The 20,610-nt window shown below is 37.1% G+C and overlaps 1 protein-coding gene across 3 annotated transcripts in view; it reads right to left on the reverse strand.

Moving 5' to 3' along the window:
- Positions 1 to 20,184, reverse strand: part of GARNL3 (GTPase activating Rap/RanGAP domain like 3) — a 30,575-nt gene extending 10,391 nt beyond the window's left edge. Inside the window, exons 1-23 of one of the 3 annotated variants that reach the window (XM_041406367.1) lie at positions 20,008 to 20,146; positions 18,018 to 18,086; positions 17,801 to 17,937; positions 16,642 to 16,716; positions 15,229 to 15,328; positions 14,652 to 14,770; positions 13,953 to 14,017; positions 13,273 to 13,336; positions 13,035 to 13,061; positions 12,579 to 12,654; positions 11,891 to 11,989; positions 11,248 to 11,351; positions 9,971 to 10,079; positions 8,782 to 8,827; positions 8,387 to 8,493; positions 7,443 to 7,564; positions 6,662 to 6,766; positions 5,861 to 5,935; positions 4,834 to 4,945; positions 3,972 to 4,070; positions 2,942 to 3,058; positions 2,080 to 2,252; positions 1,612 to 1,770 (exon numbers count right to left, since the gene is read on the reverse strand). In XM_041406367.1, the coding sequence (XP_041262301.1) occupies positions 1,612 to 1,770; positions 2,080 to 2,252; positions 2,942 to 3,058; positions 3,972 to 4,070; positions 4,834 to 4,945; positions 5,861 to 5,935; positions 6,662 to 6,766; positions 7,443 to 7,564; positions 8,387 to 8,493; positions 8,782 to 8,827; positions 9,971 to 10,079; positions 11,248 to 11,351; positions 11,891 to 11,989; positions 12,579 to 12,654; positions 13,035 to 13,061; positions 13,273 to 13,336; positions 13,953 to 14,017; positions 14,652 to 14,770; positions 15,229 to 15,328; positions 16,642 to 16,716; positions 17,801 to 17,890 (2,043 nt within the window). In that variant the 5' untranslated portion in view covers positions 17,891 to 17,937; positions 18,018 to 18,086; positions 20,008 to 20,146. Of the gene's footprint in view, positions 1 to 1,611; positions 1,771 to 2,079; positions 2,253 to 2,941; positions 3,059 to 3,971; positions 4,071 to 4,833; positions 4,946 to 5,860; positions 5,936 to 6,661; positions 6,767 to 7,442; positions 7,565 to 8,386; positions 8,494 to 8,781; positions 8,828 to 9,970; positions 10,080 to 11,247; positions 11,352 to 11,890; positions 11,990 to 12,578; positions 12,655 to 13,034; positions 13,062 to 13,272; positions 13,337 to 13,952; positions 14,018 to 14,651; positions 14,771 to 15,228; positions 15,329 to 16,641; positions 16,717 to 17,800; positions 17,938 to 18,017; positions 18,087 to 20,007 lie in introns of all 3 variants that reach the window. The other 2 variants (XM_041406366.1, XM_041406368.1) reach the window with 2 other exon arrangements.
- Between the last annotated feature and the right edge of the window lie 426 nt (positions 20,185 to 20,610).

The raw sequence follows: 20,610 nt of genomic DNA on the forward strand, positions 1-20,610 counted from the left end.
CACAGTGTAAAGCAATAAAAACATATAACTTATTTAGCAATACAAATTTTGGGAAATAGGATGATTTCACAAAGCTGTGAATCAACATGGTATGTTAAAGATAATTCTTTTCAAAAAGTGATCCTCAAATGCACATCATGACTAGCAAAAAGATCAGATACAACAATTACTGGTTCAAAACTACTAACATTTACAGAGGTCAACAGGGATGTACCTAAGGATTACTGAACAGTCTGAATTTACAAACTGAGAAGCAATGCTGGTTAAACCACAGTATTTTTTACATAGATTAGGCTACATAAATTCTCTAAATTCAACTTTGGTTTTGTCTTTTAGATTAAAACCAAACCAAAACAGCCACAAAAAGTAGGTTATCTGTTCAGGAAATGAGATCTTATTAGTGAAATGCATCAGATTACATTAGACAAATGCTTCCCAAACCAGATGTACTACTTGGACAGGGAGAAGGCTGAGAGACTGATTCCATGAACAGCAGTTCTTTGACTTTCCTTCATTTAAGATTACTGTGCAGGTCAAGAACCGTTAAGAAAACCTGAAAGTTTACACATCATACCAAATGCATTTTGACCTGTCTTTTGTAGTGACTGAAAGCCATTGCTGCTCTGTTGTCCACAGAAATAAGCAGGCAACCCATTTCAACACTATAAAAAACACTAGCTCAGCTCATATTAATTGTCTGCTTTATTTGTCTTCCTAAAGAAAATAAGGATTCTGGTGTGGAAAAGAAATGGGTGGATGGCAATGGTGATGTACTTCTCCAACCCCATTCTTTACTTCTAGTTCCTTCTCATCCAGATTAAGATTGATTCCCAGTGCTGTGGAGACATTTACAGTTGATCAACCATGCCAGGAGCACCTCTTCATCACCAGATCCAAATAAAAATAGAGACGATTTAAAAAAATACCAAACTTATCAAGAACCATCACATGAAAAAAGTTGTCCCTTATCTCATTAACAACAACAGATTACCCATGCAAAATCTTCCTTTTTTTTTGTATTTGTCTAAAGCTACATGTCCACATCCCTATTTAGAAACTGTACTGGAACTTTTTTTCTGAAAACAAAGACATTACCTAAATCCTACGCCTATGTCCTAGACAGATAGATATTCAGTTATTAGTTGACTGTACAGCAGTTTCTTAAATAGAATGATAAACTATATATAAATATTTTAGTTACATGCAGATAGGCAAATCTGAACAAGATACTGGCGGTCAACCACTGAAGTTATTTTGAAGCAATTTTTTTTAACAATAAAATACTGATATCACAAAAATAAAGCAAAAAGCTAACTACTGGCTAAGAAAGCAGAAAAATTAATTTTTGACAACAACAACATTCCAGAGCCTGAAACACAGGCTTTTTCCCAATATCATATGTTATAACTACCTCTCTTGGGAGTTATCATCATGTATCCCAAAAGGAATAAATATCTCAGTGTCCTAAAGCAGCGGTTATAGAAGTAAAAAGTAGCACACATGAACATCCATAAATTACACTCCTAGGAAGTCAGCACAGCATGCACTGAGTCTGCAAAAAACTATGCTCAGTGGGGGTTTGCAAAAAAAGTTTCAACGATGAAAACTTACCCTGTTTGTTTCAACATGATGCAATCTATAGGACTCCCCTGTACTCTCATTAATTAAATCAAACTGATGCCGATATGCTACACAGATCATATTGTCACTGTCTCCAGTAGGTCCATCCACCAGTGTCATAACCACTGGAGGGTCAGAAAGGCATATTTCCTATAATGTAAATAATAGAATTACACTCTTTTTCAAGTTCCTACTGTGAGTGCTGCAGGTACTCTATGACTTTAAAGGGATGTTTTCTAAGCAGAGAAGCCTAACAAAGAACAAGCAGAAACAATTCTTAAAAAAATCTGAAAGTTTTATTTAGCATATATACGATTGATCTCCACCATCTGGCTTCTCACTTTTATTTGTCTGTAGGTGCAGGAGGATGACAATGCATACTCTGCCTTCCCTGTGCCCCCCACACTAGCTGAGCGCTGCTCAGTGTGTTAAGACAATTAGTAATTAGATTACATATACCCGGATGTACTGGAACTCCTCTGCTGGAGATTCAGGAGACGATAGCAGTGAGGTGCTGATTGAAGTGTCATCCAAATTATATTTCTTTGTGACCAGAAGTAGTTTGTTCCGAATAGCTGCAACAATCCTCAGTTCGCTTCCGTGGTGAGTATTAATGGCATACAAATGGCAGCCTGAGGAAATAATGTTCTAGACTCTAAGTGGTTGGGATAGGGTTTGATTTTTTTGTTCTGTATTTGTACGATGATTAATACAACAGGGCTCTGATGGATGACTTGGCAACACAGAATTAACAACTCCTCAATAGGATTATATCGACTTCTAGGAAAAGACAAAAGCCTATGACCCTTTTGAAGTCTACTTTTATCCTTAATCCAAAGTACATGGATTGTCACTATTCTGCAAATTCCAGCTTTTCAAAGCAGCTTGCTTCTGAACACCAAGAAACATTTATTTCTACAAAAATAACGGGTAAAACCCAGACTAATCTAAGCACTACTGTTTAATAGCGGATCTACCAGTGTGCCAGTCCAGCTTAGAGTGTGCTTTATTTCAGTCTAAGATCTCCACAAAATTCTTCTCATTTGTCCCAACCCTGAAATCCTATTTTTCCTCTAAAGCTTTTTCATCATCTGCAATTTCCAAGTAACATGGTTTTTTTACAACATTCAAAAACGTCATGCCGGACTGTACTAGAGTAATTTTCAAATATAAGCTTAACAAAATTTGAATTGACTTGTCCAGAGAAAAAACTAAAAGCGAACAACTACACCTGCCCAAAGAGAGCTAAAAAGCTCCTGGCAACTACCAGCATCAAAGCACAGTAGATGTTCTTAGCACAGGATAAGGACAACAATATCACCTTTGGTTCTCTCCAGTTTATTTTCTCTGCAGTCATATTTGCTTCTTATAATTTTTTTAGTCTCTATATCTTTTTGGACAGCACTGAGTCTGAAGACAAGGATACGAGAGTCTTTCCCTGATGTATGGAGAGAACCAGGAAAAAACAAGTTAAAAAAAGAACATGGTAGTTTGAAATTAATACTTCCGACGAGAAGCAACAAACAGAGCAAAATAATACCTCTCTGGGGACAGAAGACTTAAGAACTCTCTAGGATTTACAGTTCTAGTAACCAACTCCTTCAGCATAGTGGCTGAGTTTCCCATCAGGTGGTGCTGCACCAAAGAATGATCTGAGAGCTTCCAAACAGTGAAATGCACAATATTTTGCAAATACACAAAATATTGCAAAATAACAAAAATACAATAGATATAAACTACAGGGCAAGAGTAAAAGCGTTAACTTTAAGAGCTGGAACCATCCAGGTGAGAAACTGATAACTGGATCCTCAACAGAGTTTGAACCCTTCAGGATACAGAAGGGTGTTTTCTAGAAATTTCACAAACTAAGTTTTGATATAACTACACTTGCCAGATCCTCAGAAATGTCACCCATTCTCCAGGTGTCTTGGGAGAACTGCAAATGGCTCTCCTGTAGTTTGAGCTAGCTCTGTAAGATCTCAGGGTGAATTTCACCAGATGCAACCAAACTGGGCAGCTCCCAGTGACACAGAAGGAACCATGTTTTACCAAAAGCTTGGGTAAGCAGAACTTCAGCAAATACTGAGGAAACAGACATAACAAGGTAAAAAATAATAAACCAACCATATCTGTAATGCTTTCCTGAGTTATACATAAAGATCCTGATCTTGCTCTGTGTATGTTCCCTTTATGCAACTCAATCACAGACTACTCTTTTATTGGGTAATAACTACCTCACTAAAAAAGTGCACATTTTATGCACATTTAAGCCTTCTAAATGAGACAAAATTGTCATGAGACATATATATCCAGCAATCACGCAAGAATCCAAGAACAGGGACCTCTCCTACCTTTGTCTGTTCGGGCAATCAAAAGATCCAGAGTTTCCAACACATTCATCTGCTTTATTTGGAGAGTTTTATCAAACACTTGCACTGATGGTTGACCATCTAAAAAAGAGACACACATGTATTCAAAACCCTACTAACACTTGCTAGATGCTGGTTTTGAACCATTTATTTCTTCTAATTAAAGTCTTGGTTTTTTTGGTTTTTTGGTTTTTTTTACAAAAATGAATAGGAAAAAACCCCCAAAAGAACCACACAAAGCTCCTACATGTGCCACAGCATCACAGTCAATACTTCTTCACAGGAGAGTTTTATTATTGTCATGAATAATCAGATTAAGCGACTGAAATCTAAAAGTGACATTCCTTTGGCAAGTTTGAGAATTACGACCAAGCACTAATTTCATTCCCTCGGTCTCACTGGCCTTATGTAACACACAGAGGATTATAAGCGGTCAGAGTAGCAATATCATTGCTAAGGGAAGAAGTAGGATTTCATTGTCACGTAAGCCCTTGGCTTCATGCTCACTATTATCAAGGGCTAAGAAAACCAGACAAGCCATTTAGACACCTCTTGAACCTGGATGTGACCTCCTACAGCTTTTAAGATGGTCAAGAAAACAACATCTGAAATAAGAACACATTCAGAAATCTGCATTAACACTAGCTCCCCAATGTGGCTTGATTCTACTGCAGAATGAACTTTTGCAACTAGGTTACATAAATGTAATAGATTTACTTGGATTAGTAACTATCCCCCTACATAAAGACTTACTAACACCTGAACAAAGTTTATGAACACACAATTTCGAGAAAATGGTCAGATACATAAAAATTGTCACAAAAACACTAGATCATTTACTAACCATCTATTAACAAGATGCCAGCATCTGTAGAAACCAGCAAGGACTGGCCCCAAGAATCTGCACAGACAACCTCATGAGGAAAATTACTGCAGAAAGACTGAGATTCCCAAGGCTATGAAGTAACATAAGGGATACATATTAAGTACACTAAAAAATACAGATCATACAGACACAGAATGTGATGGACAATGGCAATAACATGTAAATGCTTTTGGCAGGATACATTTCCAAACAGTATATCGTTGGAATTTGAAATATCAAAACTGAAATAATTTTCTTGCAGGGGACTTTCTGCATCAATTCTGGTTTGGAGACTAGTAAGTGTAAGACACATACCTGAAATGCTAGAATTAAAACACATGCAGCTGAAACTCAGTGCAACCATCACACAGTAATTTTTTTCCTTTAAAAATCCCAAACCTATATACTTAAAATGTCTGTACCACTATGCATATGCAGTTTGCTTACATTTTATGGTTCAGTTTGTGATGTTTAGTGACTAGCACATGGTACAGTTAAAACTGCCTTTCTCCCAAATTGTTCTTCCATCCTGTGTTCTCTGCACTTACCTCCCAGAGCCTGCCCTCCTCTCACAATTTATATATTAGTTGGAATCTCTGAAATTCTAGAAGCACTTCTGAAGCTTCTGTACATAAAACACACACAGAAGAGTGCAGCTCTTTCACTCCCTAATGACTTCAAAGAAAATCCAATTGAAATAAAAGGAAATGAAAACACAACTGAATCTTGTTTCAAACGTACTGAAATTAAAATAAAAGATGATTGCATATGGAAAATGTCACCTTCATCGAATTTTCTCAGGTATAAAAATGTCCACACTTGCTTTAACTTGAGAAGTGCCTCTGCCCCCAAGCTCATCCTTTATTAATCTAATAGTGACTGCAGAATCACTTTGACACTGTAGCTTTCATCTTTTCTGCTGCAGCATCTAGTTACGGAAGTAAATAAATATATACCATACTAGATAATGTTTAATGTTCCATAACTTCTCTGACAATTCACTCACCTCCTTTTTAGAAAAGCTTGTGGTTGCCAAGTTAGCTGTGGTATCCCCTTTCACAGTGGTTTTCAATTTCAACGCCTAATACAAACAGATGTTTTATTTAAACTGAGTTTTTGTCAGCAATACCCAAACTAAAGACTATATTAAAAGGACAATTTAGGACTAGAAAGTAATTCCAGTTTGGAATTCCTATGCCATTTTAAGTAATGTAAAAAGAAGCAGATTCTGTATCCTCAGCAACGTCAGATGGTTACTAGGTATCCTCTCAGCCAAAACCTATGTTGGCTGTTTCTTGGTTAGGTTTTTTTTTGTTTACTTGCTTTCTAAAAGGCAACTCAGAAAAGAAGAGTCAAACATACTAACAGAGAAAAACCTCCACCTCAAAATACAGAATTTAATCATCTACACAGCTTACTTAATAATGAAGCCAGATAGAGGATCCTCTTGTCAACTACACAAACTTACCTTAGATTTGCAAAACTTTCTAATGAACACCAAGGCAAACTATATGTATGTCTGTCTACATATATTGCCAGGCATCCTCTTCAGGTACAATTTTTACAACCTTCATTTAACTCATGTACAATATAAATATTTGTACATGTATACCTCAGGTGTTACAGATAAATACTTCTATTCATGTTTTATTTTAATGTAACTTACAATAATGCAATACTACAAAACTATTTCTGGTCACAGAAAACTGCACTAAAACCCAGCATAACTGCAAGGTAATTGAAGTCTAACAAAAGGAGTGACACAGCCTTTATAAAGATATCTGCATACCTTCTAAACTGACCCTACCTGACCAAGCCGAACAAACTCTGCTTGTCGAGCTTCCTCTCTTTTCCGTGTTGATTTTGGGGACTCTGGTAACACATCACTGAAGGATCTTCTATTAAGCATGTTCTAAAACAGAAAATGTTTCTTGCTAACTGCACAGCTTCTCAGGGAAGAGAAACTGCAACTCTTCCAATCCTTCAGTGGTTTACCTTGCAACTTGTCATAGTTTACCACTGTCACGTTCTGTGTACAGTCCTACCACATGAATATGTGACATGAATATATGAAAAAGAAAAGTTTAAGCAGATCTATATAGATAAAAGAAATAAACATTGGTCGAAAAAATAGCACCTTGTTAGTTTTAGAAGTACTGAACTTATTTTTAGTTAGTTAAGAATCACCTTAAGAGTAAGTCTTCATCATCCAAAATAAAGTTACTTCACAGCTACCCAGGGGTAAGAATCATCCAAATTTTCACATAAGGGAACAAATGTAGATTTTATGGTGATGAGAATAATGCCTGTATTTTTAGTACCTAAATTCCCTATTCCCTTGCCACAGGTAAGCTTACATGAAGTATGACATTTTTATGCTTCTCCTCACACCTGGTGAAGAGTCCTGTCCAGAAAGGACTGTCAGCTTTCATATAACTGTAAAGTAAGTTACACAATAATCAGTATTTAGCTTAGTCATATGCAATTCAGTGCTCATTAGGATTACAGTCCTTTAAAGTGACAGAACATTCAAGCTACTAGTTAGAACAGCACAGCACATGTGAGGGATGCAGAAATTTCTGACTTACATTTCCTTTGTGTAGGTCAGGCATCATATCTTGGTATAAAGAGCGGATCAGCATGTCTAGAGTGCGCTGACGTTTCTGAGAAAATGTTGGTGTTTCCAACGTGGCTTTTTCACCATTTATTACTAAAAGATTATGGAAAAAAGATACATTACGTAAATGAACTTCAACAATCTCCACCAACTCTAGTTTGCCTCTGTACCAAAACACCTGCACTGCCCCAATTAATTTAAAATTGTGTCCTTTTTGCCTTTTTTAAGTGAGTAACTTCCCCTTAAGTTAAAGGAGAAAAATTAGTAATAGAAGAATTCCACAAGGCATCAAAATAAATACTTAACTAATAAAAAAACTAAAGACAAACTGCCGGTCGATTTAAGTACTAAACAATTTAAATACGCAAAATGAACCATCAAGCTCCTGTCAGGTCTAATTGTAATCACCATGGTCAATTTTCAAAGATTCTTTTCTTGCTGATTTAGAAGGGCAAATACGGATCAATGAAAATCGGAATGGGATGATTACAGAATTAAAAAGTACTGCATAGGCATCCTTCAGCACCTTTAAGAATATATTCAGAAGAGATGTTATTTTCAGGTTTTCAGAGCTACTAAACTAACATCTTCTATTACTAAATAATGAACAACATTATAAATCCTTTCAGATCTCCCAAGCCCTTTACAGAAATGCAAAGCTAAGTATGGCTGCACGTTCTGCAAATGCGGAAGCCAGCCTCTGTCTAGTAGCCTGAGAAAAATTTTTATTTGTTAATCTGACTGTAACAGTTTGATGGAAGTGACATCCAACTATGCTACAGATGTGAAAAAAATAATTGCATACAGATCAGCAGAATACACAAGAAAATGCATATAAGTTTTAAGCATCATGAATTTTAATTTGTTAGTACAATTATTAAAAGAGTGTTTCTAGCAAAAGAAAAACTGACTTACATTTCACCAACACAAAATCCCTGAATTCCTGGTGATTTGTAAACACAGGTGGGGATGGAAGGGGAGGCCCAAAGAGAGGAACACTTTCTTCTGAAAATATTTTCAGCCTATTGAAAGTACAAATCTTTATCTACATTGAAAGTCACAATATACCTTTTTTATAGACACTATGCAGAACCAAAGAAAAAAAATGGAACCTGTTTCCTGGATGTCTTACATAAGAATTGCAAAGGGCGTAACAAAAAAAAGATTCACTTGGAATTACTCAGCAGAGCAAAGTTATGTTTCTTTTACACAAACTAAGAATAGAATTCTCCCATTGCCAAAATGTTTTCCCATTTTCTCTAAACCATCAATAATTCATTGTGAAATTATTTGTTACAATCACCACCTACCTGTAACTATCATTCTGCTTATTATACCTCACTAAAGCAAAAATATCTGCCATACAGTTAAGGAAATTAATCCAGTTCTAATAAAGCTCACTTGTATTTTAATAAACTTTTCCTGCAGTACATTATAGATTTAGTAAAGGTAAAATATATTAATCAAGTCAATGTAAATATATAAACAATTCTAGACTATACAGATTTTACTGTTTATAAAATGGGTCCCATATGAAAATGTTATTGCTTGATCAACAGTTTTCAAAATCAAACTACTACCACAGACACAGCATAAGACATACTATAGAGGTTTGTCTTATTTGTATTTGATGTATTTGTGATTAAAAATTCTTTTAGTTGATAAAGCAGTACTGGTACTGAACTTTGCTTAAACCATAGCTTCCACTGAAGAAAATATTCAAATGAAACAATTGAGCCAACAGAATTATAAGAAAAATCAGAGAATGGTTTAAAGTGCAAGTTATACTAAGGCTGATGCTCCTAGAGCATCTGCATCAATGTAGAGTTACACTGATGTGGTAAACAATTCCTTTACATATCAAAGGAACCTAGTATTTAGGTTCCTTTGATATGTAAAGATTTTCATTATTTTTTCAAACATTGTTCATTTTCATTCACCCCTAGCAAGTGGGTTCTAGGAACTTTTAGTCTGCCTGAGAACCAGGTGTGGAAGTCTTAAGCTTTGTGATAACTTTTTAAAAGTCAGCAACAGAGTATAGACAGAAATTAGAGCTTTCTTCTTTTCTTTCATTCTTCCTCATTCCATTCTATCTAGTCTAACACATGCCAGGCCGAGGTCTACAGATTACTACTATTGTGACCCCATGGTAATTCGAAGAGATTGGCCACTGGTTTTTGCAATCGTATAGTCTTCAAAATGTTTTCAACCAGAAGTCTGAAAAACACAGGCTGTACAAATAAATGCTTTCAATAAAATGATTTAAAACTCACATTCTTGCTTTTACCCTATCTTCTAAGGGATTTAACAAACACTGATGTTGCAGACTTGGAAACTCCTAGTCCAGAAGCTGAAGGTGAAGAATGCAAGAATGCAACTGTCTTCATAAAGTAAGTTTCACTTCCATAAACAGCATACAGGGAGGAATTAGGGCAGAATTAAAAGGAATATTGATCTTAAAAAAAAACAAAGCATTAGAAAATGTTAGGAAAAAGATACGTGTAAAATGAGAGCGAATCATGGATGGCTTGAATGCTGTAGAAGACTCTTCACCTTCCTGAAATATGATAGTGACAATGTCATTTCCAATATGTCGCTTCCTTTCTACCTGGAAAAAAAAAAAAGGAAAACAAAAAAGGAAAAAAAGAAAGCAGAGGCAGAAAAAAAGACACAGTGACTTACAAGACATACGTAAGTATCTTAGCAATTCTGTGACAGAATAATAAAACAATATTCCTAAACTGCCAACAGAAAAATTACAGTCAGTATGACTGAGGACAATATAAAATCATTAGTTAACTATAAGCAAGTAAACATAGCAATGACATGGTGCACACAACAAGGCAGGTTCTAGAAAAACAGATATTGCATATGTTTAGAAAAGCACTCATAGTCTCCATAATTAATTCATTAATCGGGCACGGAAACTCTAGCATTCCGAAAAAAAGCAAATCTACCACTTGAAATAAAAGGACAAAACACTCTGGTGCTGAATTATTCTTTTAAAAAGAAAATCCTGATTGGCCTCAGTTTTCTTCTGTGATCTTGTCGCCAGTCCAAGCAAAAAGCAAGAGAAAACTGACACAGAAACAGAAAAAGTATATTTTAATTATATCGTCTAACTATAATACTGTAAGAATGTATAATAAATAATAAATCAAGTAATTTGTAAGTCATTTAGGTAAATCATTATGGATGTAGGATGTATAGTAAACACATGTGCCTATAAAGCATTTTTTTCATCATAAATACAAAGGAAGGCCTGAGCAATAAATGACAGCACATTTGTGCTAGTTAATCCATGGCAGGGTGACAGCACTTCTTTACGGTTACCAACATTAACATGCTCACAAGGGGAATTTCCTTCAAGCGACACTAATTGCTACTCAAGCAGGAGCTATGCGTTACACATGTGAATATTCCTACAATTCACACACAAGGCTAACTTCCAGTTTTCCTAAAGTCTTTGAGGTAGTAATTACAGCAGTGAAGCTCTTCAAGTCATCTGAACACCACACTCAATCACTTGTCAGTGAAGCAATTTAGATCTTCTTCACAAGTATCTTTTGTACCTTAATGGAAATGATAGGACGCATTATTTCTAATAAACATAATGAAATTTTCAGCATCAGGTAGAATATGGAGGGAAAAAAGTGCAAAAGTCTCAAGGCTTACATTTCTCAAATATTAACAGACAAGAATTCCTTTACTTATAAAGTTTTTGAGTTTGTGATTTAACAAATAAATAGGGAAATAAAAAAAAGAGAACTATGTACCTGCTGCTTGTTCTCTCTAGAATATGGCAGCATGGTTGAAACATGGAACATAATTTCATGCCCTTGAAAAACTGTATAGATGGAACAGGTTCCTGTTGTATCATCTGCAAGGGAAGGCAACATTTTAAGGAGGAGTATCTCCTCTTAAGTTTTCTGAAGATCAAAAAATATTTCAAGTCTTTCTACCGAATCTTCTTCAGTTACCCTTTTTTGTCTGACATATTTTAGAAAATGTCCACACTGCATGTTTCATATGAGTCCAAACCCAAGTTTGCAACTAATCTGCATATTCACACTTAAAACCTACAACATCTTTCACCTACCCTCCTGAAATCACACGGGTCTTCCAGCCAAAATGTCCTTCTATCATAAAGCAAGTAACATGTCAGGTTATTGTCCAACTCATTCCAACTTAAAATGAAACTGCTCGCCTTGATAATACCTGTCATAACTGCATTCCATACCAGTGACTTAAGCTGACCTGACTCACTCCTGATGAAGTAGAGCATTTAGCACACATACAAGGAAGGCTGTTTTGGGATTGTTTCATAACGACGATATATACAATATGCACAATACGCAATAAGAAGAAACACTTAGAATGCGGCTCCACCCCCCTTCATTGCTTCACTTGAGTTCTTACTTTTAGTGTCCAGTCCTCCTCTGTAGCCTGACCAGCCTTTCAAAGTAATTGTGTCACCCAAGAGATGCAAAAATCGTTGAAAGCTTTCACTTCCAGTTTCTGCATGTGGGAGGGAGAAATGTTACCAAAAAAGCACACCCGTAGTAATAGAACAAATCTCAAAAATTACCAAAATAAGGAAATGGGTCCTGCTTCCAGGACACAAGTTTCAGCTGAGTTAGTTTCCTTTCATGTCTTCCAAGCCTACTGCCTTTCCAGAAACAGCACCCCAACCGTGCAGAATAGGCATCATCACATGACATTAAACAGTGACGTCTTTTGCTAGCACCAATGCTGCTCAAGTACACAGGAGAATGTGATCATGCTGTAAAAGAGTGAAAGAACTACAAGCAGTGAGTTAACAAGTTGCCTCCTTCAAATACCTCTTTTTTCTAAATGTTCATGTCACACAGACTATTTTTAGAAGAGAGGTTTCACTCTCTTTCAAGCTGTAACAATAGGCTCCCTACTGCAACTTCTTACAGACATAGAAGGCCCTATGCTACAATTTTTCACCCAACACATGAAACCAAATGACTGTTCATATAATCATTACCTCCTGCCCTGCTTCCAACTGCAGGCACTATCTTGCTTTTTTTTTTTTTTTTTTAGATGAACAAAACAATTAAGGAGAAGGTGAAAAACTCACCATTACTGAACATTTCATCATCTGTAAGCTGACCATCCTTAGCGTAAAGGACTCCAAATTTAAAATTCACTGATCCCTGGGAAATAAAATCAAGTATCATATGATAAACAGACAGTCAAACAGAAGACCTAAAAATTTGTTTCCCCTAAGGACTTTCACGTATGCGTCTTTGTATACATCCTACACATTAGAACATATACTTTATACCATCTCCTAATACATAATAATTTACCTTTAAATTTTGATAGTATAGCATAAAATTATTAACGTAAATTGGTGATCTATTATTATTAAGTTGGTGCTTAAAGTTATTTTTGCTGTCATGTTCAAGAAACGTTAATTTTTTTTTTTACTGTAATCAGCAATTGATTTCAAAGTCATCATAAGCACATCAAAATACAAAGCTGTATTCACTGGACGGGTCTGTTAGCTAGAAGTAGTTAGGTCTATACTTACCTCTTGCTCTTCAAGAACCAATAAATCCTGTAAACAAAAACAGTATCTTTAGAACACTCATATTAAAGATTCTACAAGGATGATGGTTTATTTGTGTATATAAGTTTAAGTAGTATTACATTACTATTATTATTAGCTGCTACTGGAAGAAACAAACTAGTAGTATGTATAATTGATTACTTATATTTCCAGAAAATAATAAAGAAAAAGAACCAAACAAAAAACAGTCACTTCCTACCTTTTGTATCTCAGGATGAAAAATTTCTCTTGGGCTCTTCTCAAATTTATCAAGACTCATAGCACTGAAATGCAAATGGAATAGTGCTTTATAGAAGGACAAATACACATTTCAATGCTGAACCACCAACTGATTGTAGTTACAACGGTTACAAAATTAATTGTTTGAAGAGCCTCTGTTAAATGGAATGTTTTGAGGAACTGTCATTTCTTTCCCAAAATACTAACTTCCAACACTTCTTAAACTTCTTTTGTATTTTAAAAACAGAAATTAGTAAGACCCTGTGTGGAGATCAGGTTTAAATTTAGTTCCTTATAAAGCACAGAGATCTATTACTTCACCCTTCACTTCAGCTCTAAACATAATCACGGTGAGCATTTTAGGAGGGCTCAATAACCAATTCTATTTCTCTCTTTTTCTAGTTCTCTCTCATCTTAAATAATTCAAGGCAAGTCAAATGAAAAATGAGAAGTTCAGCATCAAATTCACACTTTTTCACTTTGTCTGGTCAAGCAAAGGCTTTAAAACCACTTTTTGCTGCCTTCAATGATTAAGACTTGCAAAACCATTTTTACAGTTTTTATAGATTTGTCATAAAAATCACAGAACACAAGCTCTGAATTACAGGAAAAGGTATACAGGCAAATAGCTAAACTGATAACTTATTTGTAAATACATACCTTAATATAGATTTCACTGATAACGTTTTTGTGGGACTGTAAGGGAGACATATTTTCTGAGTACCCTGTAAACAAGAAAAGCTAGGATATATTACAGGACCTATCAACTTTTTCTGCATATTCAAACAGGAATATTAATAAAAACAATTAAGTTATAAAAGAAAGAAGAAAACCAAGGTAATTTTACTTAGCTCTATTTACTGCTGATTTAGAGAAAAAAAAGTCATGGGTGCTATGCAAAGAAAAGAAAAAAATGAACCATACATGCCTACAGCAGGGTTTTAAAACAATTGCTTGTATAAAAGAATCTCATGGAACATTAAGTGGAAAAAAAGTGAAGTATCAGACCTGCCTATTTTCTTATTGTACAAGAAAATCCTAAAAGCAGTGTAAAGTCACTGCCTAAACTGATCATAAGACGTAACCAAGAACAATTTAGGCATCATTTCTAAAAAAAAGCAGTTGTTAGAAGAATTAGAAAATATCTGACATTACAGATTTCTGTCAAAAAGTTTAATATCATGTTATCTGCAAATTTAGTTTAGTGTTATCTACTATGGTAGAATGATAAGTTCTTATTATACAACATAAAAATACATAATAAATACTGGAATTCTGAAGACAGGAAAATTAGTATGATAAACACATCCAAAACAAACAAACAAAAGTCAGAAGAGCAGTTAAGTATTTGTTTCTTACTGTTTTTCTCCAAAGTATTGAATGGTATTGAGGAATGCGCTGATTATTTTGGTCAGACAGTACAACAGACAGAAAGAAAGGGTTCTTCTCTGCATCTGTACCTACATAATTCTGATGAACTGTTGGAAGAAAAACAAGCAGCACCATCAATCATAAGGAAGACACACCCACTCACTCATGTGCAGAATCAGAGAGATACCCGTAAACATATGCATTCATGCGTAAAAGTATATAATTGTCTGCATAAATAACTACGTATTTACATACAGATCTGTAAATAAACCACCCAAAGAGATTGGTACGGTTTTCAAAGCTAAGAAGGACTTCAAAACATCCCTTTTTGGTAGCAGGGGTTTCACTCCTTACAGACACCCATCCTCTGCTTTCAGGTTAAAAACACATGAAGCAAGGACTTGTTTTATGTACAGGACAGAAAATGTTTTAGTACTAAATTAACACCATACCTTTTTCCATATTGAAATAGTAACAGTTCAAAACTACAGAAACAGCAGCAGCATTTCTGCAAATTACATTTTCATTGGTCCAAATTCCAATCCATTTGCAAAAAACTATTTACCTTTCCCCAGAAAATACTTCAGGTACCATCTCGTATGATACTCCGGGTTTTCCAAATGCACATCCGTTCTGTGCCATGTACCTGGAGCACAGTCGGTATTCTGAAATAGAGATTGCTACATTAAATGCCAAGTGAAAAAAAAAAGAGGAGAAAATACAGGCAAAAGCAAATAAAGAGTGAAATTTTAGCTGTACACTGCTACTTAAAAAGCAAGGATTTTTGTGAAGTCACTTGGTGTGTAACTGAAATAAAAATTTCTACCTCTCATTTACCTTTTTTCTAGTTTCTCTGTAAGTAGATAAGTCTTGCCCTAGTGTACCACTCTTATGGGTAATGTCTTAGAATGTCGGTGAAAAGAAGGTCTTTCAATGTGGAATTTGAAGACAAACATTTTTAAAACTTAAATAAATTAATGCCTTCAGCTTTCATTTTCTCAGTTCTTCCCAAATTAACCCCCAAAGTCTCCAGGCTTGACCAAAGTGTGCTTTGGAAGTTCTTCAGTGCTGTTTCTCATATTCTCAAATTAAGGTAAATTCCCAAGCATTCCTCAAGCACCTTCCCACTACGAATTAACATGCGAAGAAAAAGCCATTCTCCATATTCATTCACCATGTGGCCGTCCACCACCCACTCTACGAATCTTTCTGCGATACAAGCTAATCAGCTTTTGAACTGCATGAAACTGAGCTAAAAAGACAGAGGAACAAACACAGCTCCCCAAAGAATGAATGCAGAATAGTTAAACTGCTTTCAACTCTGCAGCCAGTGCTGATGCTAGCAGATGATCAGCAACAGTTCGCTGTTGCTATTAGTTCAATACATTCTTTACCAAAATCTTACAAGTATCTCTAGAATATGAGGGTCTTCTTTCTTCCAATATTAAGATGGTATTTGATGAAAAAGATGGTAGATGGAAAAGTTTTGCAAAGCAAGATAAAACATGAAAGTAAGTGGAAACCTAATTGTCACTGAAGTAGTTGCAGGGACACACTGCGAGTTTAGCAGCAAGAAAGATGAAAGGAACTACTTTCTGAGGCTCCACTCAACCTCTTTCTCTCTTATTTAAAGATAAGCACAGCTGCCAAAAGATAGCTAAGGGTCAAAAAAATAAACTAAACCTCATCACGCCAAGGAGCAAACTTTAAAGCACAGAGGTCAGCTTGAACATCATAGTACCAACAGGACAGGATATATATATATAGAGTGATGAACTAGAGACTGGGAAGCATCATTCAGAGATATTTTCGCCTAACACGATCGAGTGAGCAAAATGTTACCAAAATGAAACAAAATGCCAGAATTTTCCAAGTTCTCTTCCTTAGCAAATGACTGCAAATGCATCTTTTGTAAGTGAAAAATAACTGAAGGTGAACAATTTTCTTCAGCATTCTGTGAGTATTTTTGAGCACTTACCTCACCAGAAGAGCCATTTTCCACACGGAACCGTCCAGCTCTTTGAATGGCTCCATCAGCATCACTAGATATAAGCTATAGGAGAGTTTAACACAGAGATTCTAGTTCCAAAAATAGCCATACGATCAGCAATCAAAGCTTGCTATCATTTCTTTTTGTTCCAGGCATCATGACTCCCCACAGAGATGGGATCAGTCCAGTTATTACCAATTTGACTAAAAATTTTGAATGACCCAGTAAGAACTCTGAGACACGAATGAGATGCTACTGTGGAAAACATGAAGCAAGAAAAGTTAAGTTTGAAACATTTAGAAATTTGAAAGGGCAACAAGAACCTTTAAACACTCAACTTCCAGCAACTAGGCCTCCATTTTACGCCCAGTTTACATACGCATTAGTAAATATACTACCCAGGAACTTTATAACTATAGCTTGTAGAAAACTTGTGATTTCATCCCATCAGATGTAAAAGAGGTGGAGTTCATTTGCTTAACTCCTCCCCACTTCTGTTATCCTACAATAAATTTATGAAATTTCATTATGACCTAGCAATCAGAATGACACTGTTTTAACTACTCACATAATTTCACAATGCAGAAGTAATTGATATATGAGAAAAATGTAGTGCCAACTTAATCTTTGAATTTCAAGAAAATGCAGAATAACTGACAGATTCTAGGGAACTGTTTTCAAAATCCTAATTCTGACTAGTTCGTTTAGTCTTAAGCCCTCTCCCACTACTATGAGTCATGTACATATAAAATTACACACACATGTATGTACACACGTGAGCATGTATACAGTTTATAGCTTACATAATTGCTAGTAATTCATTAAGTACCACCCTACAATATTTTGCCATCTTCAGTTTCTAAGAGGAAAAAAGGCTCAATTTCCATCTGGATGTAAACACAGTATGTATATAAAGCTTCCTTCCCTGTTACAATGAAAAATTAATTAACAAGGTAGTAAAAAGAGCTCCTATCACAGGTCTGATATATATCTATTCAGAAGCCCCTTTATATTAGCTTATAACTTTCAAGTCTAGCTGAGAATGCACATTTTCCAAACTAGATCCAATTCTTTTACTTGGAAATGAAAAGGATTAAAGCTCTGCATTATAAGCTGATAAACTGAAGGGCAGGCTATGTGTACTTACAAGCTCCACAGATCCGTAATGCTTTCTGCTAAACTCTCCACGTCTGCAACCCAGATCTTCAGAGACAGAGCTGGAATGGAAACGCTTCATCAGTGTGCACGAGTCAACCAGCCTTACATTTCCCGCAATGCTATACCCTGCCATTAAAAAAAAAAATCATTTCTGCTGAACAGGGTTCACCGCACATTAACTCATTGATGCAGGGAACACTTCTTACAGCACAATCTCCAGCAGCCATCGCAGTCTGGCTTTCACATTAGTCCCAAAGCAAATGTCCATGTCCTGACTGGGAGCAAAAAAGCTATGATTAAATGAAATACAAAGGCATGACGCAATCAGAGTTCCAAAGCAGGTGGTGGCTCATAACCATGTTCAAAAAGTAAACTTAACGCCTCAAAGAGGACAACTGCACTATACAGCTCTGTAAGACCACAGGTTGCTACTGACTTTTTCAGTCTTTTTTCAGCCTACACACAATGAGAAAAGAGACCAGTACTTTAATTTAAGAGCATGAGGAAACAACTGCATTTCAAACGTTTCTCTCCACCACCTTAACAAAGACAGCAAACGAAAGTAATCCTAGAACACCGAGTTCAAAATCCACCTGCATTACCACCTCATACAATTGTATCACTTTACTCACCACCTCTTCATAAACTAGTTCCACCAACCTGAAGACAGACTGCCTTGCCACAAACCACACCCTTTTGTATCAAAAGCATTTTTCTGACAGCCCTCTCAATAATTCATAAAACAGGAGTATATCTGAGCTAATGATTAAAACAAAACTCCTTTAATATCAACATTCTCATTTGTGTCCCAATTCAAACTACCTAAAACGTACCTAAACTTCAAACACACTAGCAGTCCTTTTAAAAATCAGAATTATATCCAAGAGCAAATCTCTGCTTCTTCTCAGCCTAACTACTCTATACCACATGTCACCTGCTTCATATCTTGTAATTAAAGCAGAATCTCACACCAACATAAATGCTACAGAGACAACTTCACAGAAATTAGGCATCTGAGCTTCAATTTAGGCACAGGTAAGATTCACATTATCACGCTATTTGCGTAAGCGCATACACTCCCTAATGAATTCTTTGGCTCTCCGTTCTCGGTGACCACCAAGATTTGTACTCAACTCTCTGACATATCACATCCATTAATTTAAACAATACACTGTGATTAAAATCAACTGTTCATATTAATTTTCTTCATTGAATCATATCCTTCCTCAGTCCTAATTTACATAAGAAAAATGGCTGCTCGAGTTATGACACTTTTAGGGTAGTTTTCATCTTATTAAGATGAACTGCCGGCACTGAGGAAGTTAGTTCATCAGTGCTTCACATTAATTGGGCTTAATAATTTAAAATTTACTTACATTGCAAAGTATTTAAACACAGATGCACCTTTATTCATATGAACGTAACTAACCGGCTTACATGCATTTGTACAGCATCTACACAGTATATACACCTCCCTTTCCCATTTTGCTGGAAACATAGGTGCAGTTGTATAAATGAACAGTAATGATGAAGAGGAGAGAGGACTAGCTTCCCGTTCCAAAAGAAGCTCTTACGAAACAGTCCTGAAAGTTCAACAATGAAGCACAATTAAACGCATTTGCTAGTCTAAACCCAGACGTTTTTTGAATCCCAGTGTCAAATCACAAGTTTTTTCTTGCTCGACACTGGAAAGCATTTTACTTGGGGGTCGGGAGGGTAGTGGCAGAAGGGGGTGAGTTTGCAGACTGCACCTGTGCGATCAGAAGGATATAGCCTGCACGCCCCTTGGGCTTGCCATTCTCCTTGCCATCTATATGTTGTTTACTAGTCAGTATCGGTCCATCTGTTTTCACTTAAGAAAGAGTCACAAGCACTAACGCAGTCGGCAGCCGCGTAATTCTACTGCTATCCCAGTGCTATCTGCTTGCAACGCTGAATACGCTGCGAAACCGACTCTGGAGACGCTCGCCCGACTCCACCCACGCCACCTGCAGCAGCCCGAGGGAGACGGCTCCTGCTGCTCCGCGAGCCCGAGGGCCAGCCGCCCCACACCGCGGGAGCGTCCAGCGCCGCTCGTCCGGGTGGCCCCTCCAGCTCCCGGTCCGCGGAAGCAAAGCACCGCCTCCCACTCCGCCATCGGCGGTCGGCAGCACGCCGCGCCCCGCCCCACCCGAGCTTAGCCCCCGCCACCGGTACCGCTGAGTGAGGCCGAGGAACCGGGTGGACGCCCCTTCCGTGCTGCTCAGCTCCATGCGGGCGGCCAGACGGAGGCTTCACCCCTCCAGCGTCGCTCCCGCCGCTCCGTCCCGCGCGGGAGAGGCGCCGGGAGCTCCCCGCGCACATCCCGCTACCCGCGCACGGCCCCGCGCGGCCTCCCCGGCCCGCCAACCACTCATAGGCCGCGTCGGCCGCCGCGTCGGCCGCTGCGCCCTCAGCAGAGCTGCCGGGAGTTGTAGTCTCGGGCTGAGAGCCACCGGTCCGTCCTCCGCCGCCGGGAGCTGCGGTTCTGTGAGAGGGTCAAACGGGGAGGAAATGTGGTACTTCTGCACTTCCTGCTTGGTTTAAAAACTGCAACAGAAGATGAAATGGTTGCTGATCTCATGGTGAATATTCTCAAAGTGTGCCCAGATTTATTGAACAGATACTTCAAGGAGACCCAGTATTCCTTTGTTCCTATAGTGAAGTCTGCTTGGATGGACGACATGAAGTTACTTAAGAAGGGTGATGGTAAAAAACCATGCTCAGAGCAGGAGGCTCTATAAACATTTAGACTTAACTGGTAAAGAAAGAATTGGTCTA

The sequence above is a fragment of the Onychostruthus taczanowskii genome, unplaced genomic scaffold (assembly GCF_017590055.1).
Source record: "Onychostruthus taczanowskii isolate IOZ18803 unplaced genomic scaffold, ASM1759005v1 scaffold25, whole genome shotgun sequence".
In the NCBI taxonomy this organism is placed as follows: domain Eukaryota; kingdom Metazoa; phylum Chordata; class Aves; order Passeriformes; family Passeridae; genus Onychostruthus; species Onychostruthus taczanowskii.